Genomic DNA, 12,083 nt, shown 5'->3' with positions numbered 1-12,083 from the left:
ATGGTTCAGGGCATTGTGGGAACCGGGAACAATGCTACTTTACCAGTCGATTGTCAGACATGCAGAAACTTTCCTTTTCCTTTCATTTTTTTCACTCTGGTCAAATAAAGCTTTCGTCGCTTCAGGGTGATTATCTAAATGCTATATAGGCAAGATGATGAAGACCTTACAGAAGACATTTACTGCTCTACTGGGTGGAAAAAGTTGTGCTCTGCCTGTATGAACTTTATTTTCTGGGCACAGTTAGCATACATAGGCCTTGGAGGTCAAAGAGTTAGCCAAGTGATAACAACGTAGCTGCAAAGAGAGGAAAAACAGCAAATGGTTTAGGGAAGACATCTATTTTTCTAACAACAGGTCAGTAGGATCAATCAATGATTGGTATTGAGCTTGAAAGAGGTACTTTTAGAATAAGCCTGGGAGGAAAACGAACGAGTGTAGAGAAGAATGTAGAGCAGGAGAGGTCAGAATGCTTTGGCTTCTTTATAGGTAGTTAATGGGATATGCTAGTTCCCATTGAGTGTGATCAGACTAAACACTTGCAATCTGTACAGAACATTGTACAACCAGTGAATCCGGATATCAAGTCCAGCAACAAGCTTGTGGATATATTCAAAGTGCTTTGAATGATTGTAAGACTAGAAAAGCCCCATAGAAATGCTAGCCTGGTATCCAGCCTGCTTCGCTACGTTCGGCGGACTTTTTTTTCTCTCTTCGCTTCTCAGTCTGGAATGCCTCCTATCTCCAAGGGAGGCGGGACATGACAAACGTTTCGAGTCGTGCCGTGGCTTCTGATTGGTCTGTGGGGCGGGACAAAAAAAACAGTGTGATCGTTGTGATTCGTCATTCGTTTGAACAACATCCAATCAGCAACGACGTTGCCTAACGTAACATATGTAGTTCCAGTGTAGTTCTGCAAAACGAGTCAATGGGGTGCATTCCAGACTGATAAGCGGAGAGAGAGAAAAAAGTCCACCGAACGTAGCGAATCAGGCTGGATCCCAGGCTATAGAAATGCAGTCCATCCATTTACCATTCCAGGACATGTTACAATTATATTGTGTGAATGAAAGTGAATTACATTATCATGTGTCTGGCCCTGTGATTGACAGACGCTGATTGGCTCTTCCACTTTTTGGTTTCTGCAAAACGGCCTCCCATGTTAATGTTAATGTGAATTCATGCAACCGAGGTGGTTTAACAGGCTACTGTAAAGTAACAAAAATGTCGCTTGTATTAGAACTGGATACCAGCATGTTGAAAATGCAGCCACATGGACAGCATACGGTAACATGACTGTTGAAACAAAATAATTTACAGATGACAGCAGCTGAAAATAATAAAGATAAAACAATTTGGGTGTCCAGTCACAAACGGCTACAGCAATTTAGACCCTCTGACTGTTGGGCTCTATAACATAATTATGGAGAATTGTACATTTTATGCTTTCCCGTTTCATTTAAGTGTCATGGGAAGCAGGCTGAAGATGGGGTAGAATGGGCAAAATGCAATTATGTCGGGAGTACAGCACAGATATCATTGCTTGATGAGTACAACATTTCATGACTTTTTTTTGGTTTGTTTTTTAAGACCGCTCTGATAAAATACCAATAGTGACTTAGAATGTCTTATGTCTAATGTTTTTCAAACAGTGAAAACGACCAACACAGAGCCTTCACAGCATTGATTGCACAGATGAAATATTTACCAAATATAAAAGGAATTATTTCTTCTCTTGGTAAATCTTATCAACTGAAGCGTGCTCTAGGCTTATAGCCCATATAGACACAATTATCTGCCTTGAGTTGCCTTAAAACCATATCAATGAGTTATTACCTAAACCATTATAGATTCTAGATTCCTCATGGTTCATTCAAGCAGAATAGCCTTTAAACATTGAACAGAGTTTAAATGTTGATAGTTAAGAACACTAATCGATGTGGAATTGCATATAATAACATTATTTTTGTCAACTATGGAATAGCATGGATTTCTATTTTCCACATTATTTTCCACTCTACTCATTGGCTAGTATTCTTTGGTTAAGAATAAATATGCGGGGGCGCCTGCTGGCCTAGTGGTCCAGTCGCATACCACATATGCTGGTAATCCAGCTTGACAGCGTGTCACAGGTTCAACCCCGATCCCGACGACCTTTGCTGTGTATCACCCCCCAATCTCTCTCCCCATTTCCTGTCAGTCTACTATCGTATCAATAAAAGCAGAAAAAGCCCCATGCATTGAATGTTGTAGCATACAAACACCAAGCAAAACAACTACACAATCAGATGTACTGGTACTTTTTGCCATTTTAATATCGAAGTGCTGTTCTTTCGCAGTCTTACTGTTTGTTTTGGACCTATTTTGTCTGAAGCTGTTTTTAGTATCACTATTGTATCTTTGACAAAGCCTTAGTATCGGTTGACATATCATGCCGTGTATCACTTTTCAACGGCAGCAGCTGATGTGTGAGGTGATAATGTCAACAACACTAAAGCTTTGCCGAACGTAAAAAATGTGAAAGATATTCTACAAACAAATTAGGTCCAAAACAAAACGGTCAGTGCGTGCAAGAACTGACAGGAGATACAGTAGAGCCTTCTAGTGGATTATCCTGACGTACTGCTGGTGGACATGGTCCACACTTCAAGCTTTGACAGCAAGGGCTTTGTCTGCTCAGAAACAGCTTACCCCACCACACTAACACCTTACACCACCATACCCACCAATGCCAACTACTCTAGATAGAATTTGATCTGAAAGCATCATATCGTGTTACAGAGTGTCCACCTCCCGAGTGTTCCTATGTGGATGTTGAGAGACCTAGCCAAACCAGTTAACACAGAATAATCAGCATAGATTGGTAGCATAGATCAGCATAGATGCTAGACCACCCTCTCTCCCAGGGTTATTATTTCGTGTTCAAGAAAAATAGTGAATTGAAAAAATGAAATAAACACAGCAGGCAAAAGTTGATGCAGATTCATGCACATTTAAAATAGACATTATTGACCTTATTCATGACCTCCCACTGTTATCCACCTTTGTTGGCCTCTCTGACTTCCAGGTAGAGAGATTGTTAGCCTGGGATCCAGCCTGGTTCACTACGTTCGGCGGATTTTTTTCTCACTTCTGAAAGGGAAGTGAGAAAAGAAACATACCGCCAAACGTAGTGAATCAGGCTGGATCTCAGGCTAAGAGATAGTGTGCTTGTCAGAAATGTTTGACAGTTTCAACATTGCTGTGAAATGTTGCGAGATGTTTGACAATATTGTGAAACATTGGAAAGTGAAGCGAGCAAAGATGACTGGACTATTAAGGTTGAAAATCTTTTGCATAGCCGTTTAGACCCCATTACCTTAACCATGTGACATGTTGAAAACATCTTGTTTGCAGAAATCCTGCCCGCTTTTCAGCGCCATGTTACAAGCATGTGATTTCCCACCTACACTACATTTGTTATACTAGTACTGTATTACGTACTGTCGATTTTCTTGCCAAACAATAGTTACGTTGGCATATTCCTCTTCCACCAGCAGCAAATTGCGGCACCCTCACATATTTTCAACAAACATATACGGTCAACTTGAAAAGTCTCAGCCAGGCCAGGTTGCCAGGCCAGGTTGCCTATGCCGATTGTTTCAACAGTGCTGGAGATTAGCAGCTCACAGACACACACGGATGGACGGACAGGGGCGAAAACATAGTCTCCGGCCTTCGGCAGTCTGGCCTGGTGGAGACAATAAAGGCAGCCTTATTGTCTCCACCAGGCCGAAAGGCATGGCGAGAGAGTTTGTTTTGCACCCTGTCCGTCCGTCCGTGTGTGTGTGTGTCCGTCCGTGTGTGTGTCCGTCCGTCTGTGAGCAGCTAATCTCCGGCACCGTTAGCTTGATCGCAGCGAAACTGTGAACACACACTCCCTGGATGCCAATTCAGAGCCTTTGCCCCAAATTTTTCACATCGGCCTGTTATAGCGCCACCAGGAGGCCGCTCTTTGCAAAACACATTTTTGACCGTACTCCTACAGATTTTGTCCAAACGTCACGCAAATCGGTACACAGTATCTCTATAGTCATTAAACGACATATGTCTTCCAGATTTTTCATATTCCATCTTGATTGGCTAAGAATGGCTTCCAAAGTTTGCAGGAGTGCTCCGTTTTGAACAAAATGCCTCAAATCATGAACACAGCGTGCAATTTCCGTGAAATTTTGCACGTACATTCCCACTAGGCCGAGGAAGAATTGCCACCAGATTTCTTTTTAAATCAGCCTCATGGTGGCGCTATAACAGGACGATTTGTGTTTTTACCTATAACTGCACAGATCTGTTTAAAAACTTGTATGCACACTTAGAGAGGCCAAGGAAAAGGAGTAGCCCGTTTTTAACAAAATGCCGCAAATCATGAACGCTGTGTCTGATTGCGGTGAAACTTTGCACACACATTGGCACTACGTTGAGGAACAAATGCCACCCTTTCAGCTTTGCCCTAGTATAACGCCACCAGGAGGCCGATTTTTGCGATTTTCTTTTCTTTATATTACTCCAACACATTTTTTACAAACATCATGCAAATCGGTACACATTATTTCTATAGTCAAGTGATCCGGATCCGTCCTATTTTTCATATTTCATCCTGATTGGTGCATTCCGAACATTGCTGGCCAACACCTGACCTGGTGGAGACCTGTGCTCCGAGGAGCACTTTTTCTAGTGTTGTATATACAGTATGCCTGAATAGTAGCACACAATGAGATGATATATGCCTACCTGAATAGTAGCACACAAAGCAACATACAGTAGCTGTGTTGTAGCGTACAGGCAAGCTTTTGAGAACAAAATATACAGAACCAACTGTCAGTGAATATTCTAACTTAAAGAACACCCAAAGCTCTTTTAAACGATACGCTTCATTCTGTTTTATAAAGGTGGTTCTCAAGAACTCAAACCTAAAGCATTCACAGTTTGCCTATGATATACAGTAATATACTGTAGTAATCATATGCATATTTCATGTTGTGATAAATGCAATCAAATTCAAACCATTCGTTCTGTTAGAATATCTCTCTCTGTGCATGTTGCTGTGTTTAGGTAGTGCCACTCTTGAGTCGAACACATTTCTGTCCTATGGATGTTCTCCTATGGTCGTCTATACTTTGAGGGAAGCTGTTGAATAATAAGGCTTAACATGTCAAAGTTAAACAAACGCAAAATCCTGTCTCCTTGTTCTTTTTCTCACCCCGCATGACAGCCACAGTGTACATTCACACCCTGTTCTGATAAGCAGCACTAACACTAGAGAGCCAAGAGAGCATGTGAAGTGTGCTCAGATGTGTTTTTTTGTTTTTTGTCGTGTGCTCCATTTACTGGATGCCTCGCACTGTAATTCTTGATGCGAGCATTTGCCGTGATCAAATATATACAATATATCATTGAAATCATTCTAGATAATCCCAAACGCTAGTATTTCTTTATTTCCCACATCTCTCTATGTGCCGTGGGTCTCATATTTGCTCGCCATCGATCATAGCGGTGTGGCACGCGCACTAAAAGGCAGCCGGTGGGGAGAGGCAGCATTTGCAATCAAACAGAGAGAAGCAGTGTGAAATCTCAGGAAGAGGCAGCTTCCCCCATCATGCCCGTGGGCAGGGGATCAGACGATGAGGAAGCCTGCCTCAGACACTTAACACCTCCCACTGGCGCCCTGATGCAAGCAGCATGCAAACCCACCCCTCACATGTATCTGTCAGCCGGGGGGTTAAGCTCTGCATGAACCGCCACTCTGTTACTGCTCTGTGGAGTGCGTGTTGTGTTGGGTGCAGAGGAGGCGCCTTTAGAACCAACAGCCAAAGTTCACGTGGACCTCGGATGTGTTATTGATGGAGGTGGCAGGGGTCTCAATGCAGAAATTTCGGTGTTTCATGCGATGGTTTCCTAAACAGGAAAGATTGAACGTAGCCGGAGAAAACCACAGGTACAATCTGTCTACCTCTAGAGGAGTGCCACAGTGTGCTGCTGTGAGAAGTGGCAAAATGGCATTGAGTCACCGCTCTTCAAAACCAAATCACCTGCTCTCTAAATCCAGTCACCTCCCTGTTACAGCTACTAGCTTGACAGTGCTGTGATTTACCAATCTGTTCTCTAAGGGCCACCTCCGTTCTCCATCCATGACACACAAGACTATGAACTCTAAAGGGTTTGTTCCAGACCTTGAGCAGATTTATTCCAGGCATACATCCAAGAGGAAGAAGGCTTGGGTGGGTGAAAAAATACCTCCTTTTTTCTCCTTGCTTCTCACTGGTCTTTTAACCTATCGTTGACTCATCTGATTCATCTCTGTTGTCCACAGTATATTTGGACGACGTTCATTCTAGCCAGGAGATGGTTGTTTTATGATCATGCTAGGCTTAGCAGAACTCTGCGACTATGTGTGTGTGTGTTACTGTAGTTCCGCAGTAAAGGTTAGAGCGGAATGCTGCTTATATGGTATATTAATTGAGTTTTCTGTCAAATTGAGCTGAAATAAAGACGATAAATAATGCTAGACTCCACCACAGTTAGATAAGTGACATGAATCAAGCTTTATTGGTTGTAATGATAGTCTTATTGAAATTGTCCATAATGATTTGCTTTGTTCATATTGGAAAACAGAGATTGTCAAGAGAAAGGGGTTATTTAGCCACCATGCCAATGATGATAATATCCACTTGATTTATTTAATTAATAAAGTCATTGTTTTTTGTTAGTTTTTATTTTATTTTTGTATTTTATTTTATTTTCACAGATTTTTGGTTTATGTGGAACACCAACAAATGCCTTCAAGTAATTGCATTTCACAGACTCATAGTCATGGCAACAGTGGTCCACAGTGATCACCGGAAGATCAAGTTGTTTTGTCAGTTAAATAGGAAATTAATTAATAAAAATACCAACATGTGAAGTTTCTACAATTATCTATGGCTAATTGTAGGAGTGTGGATAATAAACACTCAATTTTATACTTCCTTGTACGATGGCGTCGCACGGCGCAAATAGGCTCACAACATCCTAACGTGTTGTGTGCTCGTAGACGTGGTATTTTTTTTTATTTTTTTTATAATTTTACATAATATGACATACACAAAAATAGGGAAGCAAGGTTGAAAGTGGTTAAGTTAATTCATGTGTAAACATTGAAAAAGTAAAAACAAAAAAAACAAACATTTACTGCATATATGATACTTATCTGCATATCCATGGAATGTGCATGTTTCCCCTTTTTTTGTGCACTGCTTTTTTTAGTGGTGAATCCATACAAAGGTTTATGACGCCCCCGGTATGGCCGTAAAACCTCTTGGCTGCTCTTTAGATGTTTTTAATCAAGTGTGAAATCCTTTTGGATTTGATGGCTTGGAAGCTTGCTTCTCAACACGGCCCGCCACTCCTCCCATGAACACCTCTTTGATGGGGAGAAGTCCATTTAACCCATTAAAACCGGGAACGCACCTGTGTAGCCACTTAAACCGTTATTTTATACTTTGGACTATTCAAAAATAGCAGATATATAGATCTGCTATTTTTGAAAAAAAATAATTTTTTTTGCAAATCTTTTAATATAAAGCGAACATTTGTAACTCAAATCTTTGCTTCTGGGGGATTCTACAAAATGTCTTCTAAATCCTAATAGTAAAAAAAAATGTTGCTATAATCAGTGGTTCTCAAACTTTTTCATGTCAAGGGCCCCTAAAATGATATGTATTTGGCCGCGGACCCCCATCTCGAAATATGATGTTTCCAGGGACCCCCAGAAGCACAGATCGGAGTTCAAAATATTTTCTTTAAAACATATATATATTCAAAGATTTGCACAAATTTTCCACGATAAAAAAAAGAAATCTACCAGCTCATAACGCGGCCGCGCTATGAGCTTGTAGATCTGCTATTTTTGAATAGCCAAAGAAATCTTAAAATAACACAGATGCGTTCCCGGTCTTAATGGGTTAACTGATGTTAGGGAACTGGTCTTAGAGTGCAGCTGAGTGAATGAAACTCTACTCATCATTCAGGAGGCAGCTCACACAGTTTTCCCCATCACCTATCTTCTCTTCATTGTCCACATTTGATTCCCCCCCCCCCCCCCCCCAATTAGCCATAACAAGTGTAGTTTATTTGAAAGGAGTCTTAGTTCATTGACATGCTTCTAATAAGCACAATTTTAATTAGGTCTAGTAAACAGAGAGAAGAGAATTTGCCACTTAGGCATAATGACACGATTAAGCATGAATAAGTCAAGCTACTGTATATTGTGAATCGAATGTATTTAATAGCCTCAACATATTGCTATCCAGGATTACTGAAAAGAGAGATTAAGTGCAACAATAGATTAGGCTATTCATTGTTTTTTGTTTAGTATTAAGTATTAATAAATTATTCTGTATGATTTATAGCCATGGAAAAACTGTAATCACTGACATAAATAACAAGGTGGGCATAATTAAAAGATTCCCTTTCCATTACATTTCAAGATGTAGTTTAAAGATTTGAGTCATACCAAGCCAATACAGGAACTCTCTATAGCCAGCTTTTGATTTTTGAATTGGAGGGGCCAGATGTCTTTTCTTCAGCATCAGGGGTCTGACATTTAGTGTGATAACTATCTTGCCATTGATCATGAGGACAGTGCTGATGGTGTATCTCAGAGGTGTACCGTCAAGCTGGCCTTTTCCTTCTGGCCAACATTGGATGTGAATTGTGAACACACCGCTGTAGTGCAGTACGTCATCCCTCTTGGTTGCATCATTCAACCATTGTTGCTTCTCTCCGCTCATGTCTGTAGCTGTGATTGAGTACGCTGTCCTCCCTGCAAACAAAATCACGACGGCCTTTGTCACACTGTGCTATTGCCACTGCTCTTAAGAATGTAAGTGTGATGTGGGCTGCTTTTAAATGTGTCTGAACTCACAATGTTGTAGTTAGCAGCACATGAGAATTTAACGTCTGTCTTTCTTCACTGATTTCTGGCTTTGGAGAGTGATTGCTGATTGGAGTTTTTTTTAAAGGAATGGCATTCATATTGTTGTTGTCGATGCAGAAACCTTGTATGTCCAAAACCATTACTTTTGGAAATTGGAAATGGAAAAAAGAACGTGTTCCAAACGGATACAATGTAGTTATTATTTAGTTACAAACTCTTGTTAATACTTGTCATTGGTTAAATACTGTGTTTATAAAACCCACAGACAGATTTAACCACTTTCAACCTGCCGTCCCTATTTTGTCCATGTCATTATAGGTGAAAATGTTTAATTATCATCCAAAATGTACAAAAGTAATGAAAAACACAACAGAAACAACAGATTGCATCGACTCGTTTGTATATTAGCCATTTTTTCTACTTTTTGGACGCTGTCATAGGATGTAGTATAAAAAAAAGAGCATTCATTTAGGAAAAACATAAAAAGAAAGCAGACAACATGGCAGCATGCAGAGGCTTCTCAGCTACCCCTGGTCGAATGCACTTTCACCTTTCTTCCTTGCTGTTCTGTTATATGTCATACTGCCATGTTTATCCTGACTTGACAAGCTGCTCTGTTTTAGAACTGCTGCTCAGTTTTTAATTCCCTGCACTATAGTATTTTATTAGATATACTTATGTGCTTATTTCTGTAATTTATTCTTGGTTTATTTTAGACTTATTGTACAATGCTGAGTAGAATTTTCATTTCATGTGTAAACAAATAAATTAACCTTGAAGATGAAATTTGGAGATACAAGGTTTCTGCACGACAGCGAAGATATATTACAGTAAATTGAGTGGTCGTCTTCAGATGTGACTCCGTTTATAGATTCTCAACAGGTGTTTGCTCAGCAGGTATAGGCTTGCCATCTGTGCATTTGTGGCAAACACATGGACGGGTTCCTCAGTGCAGAATTGTTTTCCGCACCAAAACAGAGGATTCAGAATTCACATTGCTAGTTGTTTTTCTTTGTGCTACAATATCTGTGTTGCGGTTCCAGAAGAGAAGCATTCACAGAATAAACCATATTCAAATTTTCTTTCCTTCTTTTTTTTTGTGATAGCTGCATATTAACTACGCTCATTCGAGAGCTATCAGCCTTGCAAAAGAAAATGAGGTCACTGGGTCATAGAGTAGACCTATTTATTAAATTAGGAACACTTGAATGAAAAATGGATAATAATCAGGGGAATGGAGCTCATTTCGGTGCTGTCAATCAATAACCTGTGCAACACTTGCTTTGCCCTGGGGATCCATGGTTCTCTCTTTTGCCAAACATGGTATTTTCGTTATGTGGGTGTCTGAGCTCAAGCTTGTTTTTCTTTTATGTTGTATGTTGACAGGCCTGACACACATTTAGATCACCAATTACAGCCACCGAACATGGAGACGAGTCGCATACAGTATGTTGTCGCTGTTGGAAACCTTATATGTGCAAAGCCGTTACTTTTCCGGATGTGGGGAAAAAAAGGACCTGTGTTCCAATGGATCCATGTAGTCATTATTTAGTCACAAACTCTTGTTATATTTATATAAAAACAAAAACAGACAGACCAAAAAAAACAAAAAATATATATAAAAAAAGATATATATATATATATATATATATATATATATAAAAAACTAGAATAGCAGATCTATCAGCTCACAATGCATCACATCACCATGTGTTGTGAGCTTGTAGATCAGCTATTTTCACTCTATTTTTCCATCACGTGCAGTTGAATGAAATATAAAGTATAAAATAGGGCATTCATTTTACAAAATCATAGAAAAGCATTATGGAGATACAAGGTTTCTACGCGACAGCGACAATATAATGGAAATAAGTCACTAGACTGCAGTGAACAGGGCGATGTACACATGCCAGACATACCATTATAATCCTTACCAAGTCACTTAGCAGTGACTATAGAACCTCTGAACAACATGTACACAACAAACCAAGGCATTGAATGCATCATATCAACTATTGGGCGACGAACACACACACAGTAGGTCTCATTACACAGTGCATAGCAACTGCTACATAGCAACAGCTGATGATTGCTTAGCAACAGCTGCAAAGACCTCACAGAAGACGGGGAAGATTTTCATGGGGTGTTGCACATGAAGCCATCTCTGTTCGCAAGCAGCCTTTTTTTTCCTCCAACCTTCGACATGTATTAGTGATATGAAATTCAGTCTGATGTTTTGTTTGTTGTATGAACTTCACTCATGGCATTCTCTCTCTCTCCTCCTCTTGCCCACAGATATCCGTTCCCTCCCTGATGTGGCCATGACCGGGAACTGCACACTGGAGTGCAGTGAATTGGGCCATTCAGATGCCTGCTGGATGCCCGGGCATCCTTCCCCTGTGCACAAGGCCAGGAACCCCCCCAAACTCTCTACCTTCGTGCCTTACCAGGAAAGAGGGAGCCTGGGGCGTCTGGCAAACGGGAGCGCCAGGCTGGGTGGCGAGGAACACCGGGCCCGCCTTCCACCCTCCCGCAGTGCCTATTCCAACAGTGGTCATGCCCCCAGTGCGGACAGCCCTCTAGAGGAGATGCCCCTGAGTGTAGCCTCAGAGTTCCCGCCCACCTCCCCCACCGTCCACACTCCAAAACGAGAAATTTACCTGTGAGGAATACTCTCATCTGATTGGTGCACAGCTGAATGGAGCGCCTGAGAGACACATACTTCATAAAGAAACATAGGTTGTCCATATGTTGAAATCAGTGCCCTTTTTGTAGATAAAAAATAGGCTGTGATTCATTCAATCACAAGCATGTACACATTGTTTTTTTAAATTCATTAATTTATTCATTTTTATTTATTATTTAACTTATTTATTGTGGAACTCTGCTAATTAGGTGATACATTCATTTATTTATACAAATTATTGAAGGTTACTAGTAAAACATATTACAGTAAATACAGACTAATTAATGTGAGTACTACTGATTTAGTTAGCCAAGTCCCACTTTGTGGAACAATTTCTTGAATTTTAAAGTTGTGATCAGTGCTTCTGTGCCATTATTAGATATACTTCGATAGGGTGCCGGTGAGGCCCTAAGGGTAGGCATAACATGTTTGATTAACAATCAA

The 12,083-nt window shown here is 40.5% G+C and overlaps 1 protein-coding gene across 1 annotated transcript in view; it reads left to right on the top strand.

Annotated features, from left to right (window-relative positions):
• The window catches only part of pcdh1a (protocadherin 1a), a gene marked incomplete at its 3' end in the record, with an annotated part of 78,661 nt that extends 67,042 nt beyond the window's left edge, over nt 1–11,619 (top strand). Inside the window, exon 4 of the mRNA XM_084074572.1 lies at nt 11,249–11,619. Within this exon, the coding sequence (XP_083930698.1) occupies nt 11,249–11,619 (371 nt within the window). The remainder of the gene's footprint in view (nt 1–11,248) is intronic.
• Between the last annotated feature and the right edge of the window lie 464 nt (nt 11,620–12,083).

Source organism: Gymnoscopelus microlampas (genome assembly GCF_963454915.1).
Source record: "Gymnoscopelus microlampas genome assembly, chromosome: 12".
NCBI lineage: Eukaryota > Metazoa > Chordata > Actinopteri > Myctophiformes > Myctophidae > Gymnoscopelus > Gymnoscopelus microlampas.
Note: the sequence above shows the minus strand (reverse complement) of the source record. Positions and strands in the feature narration are given on the sequence as shown.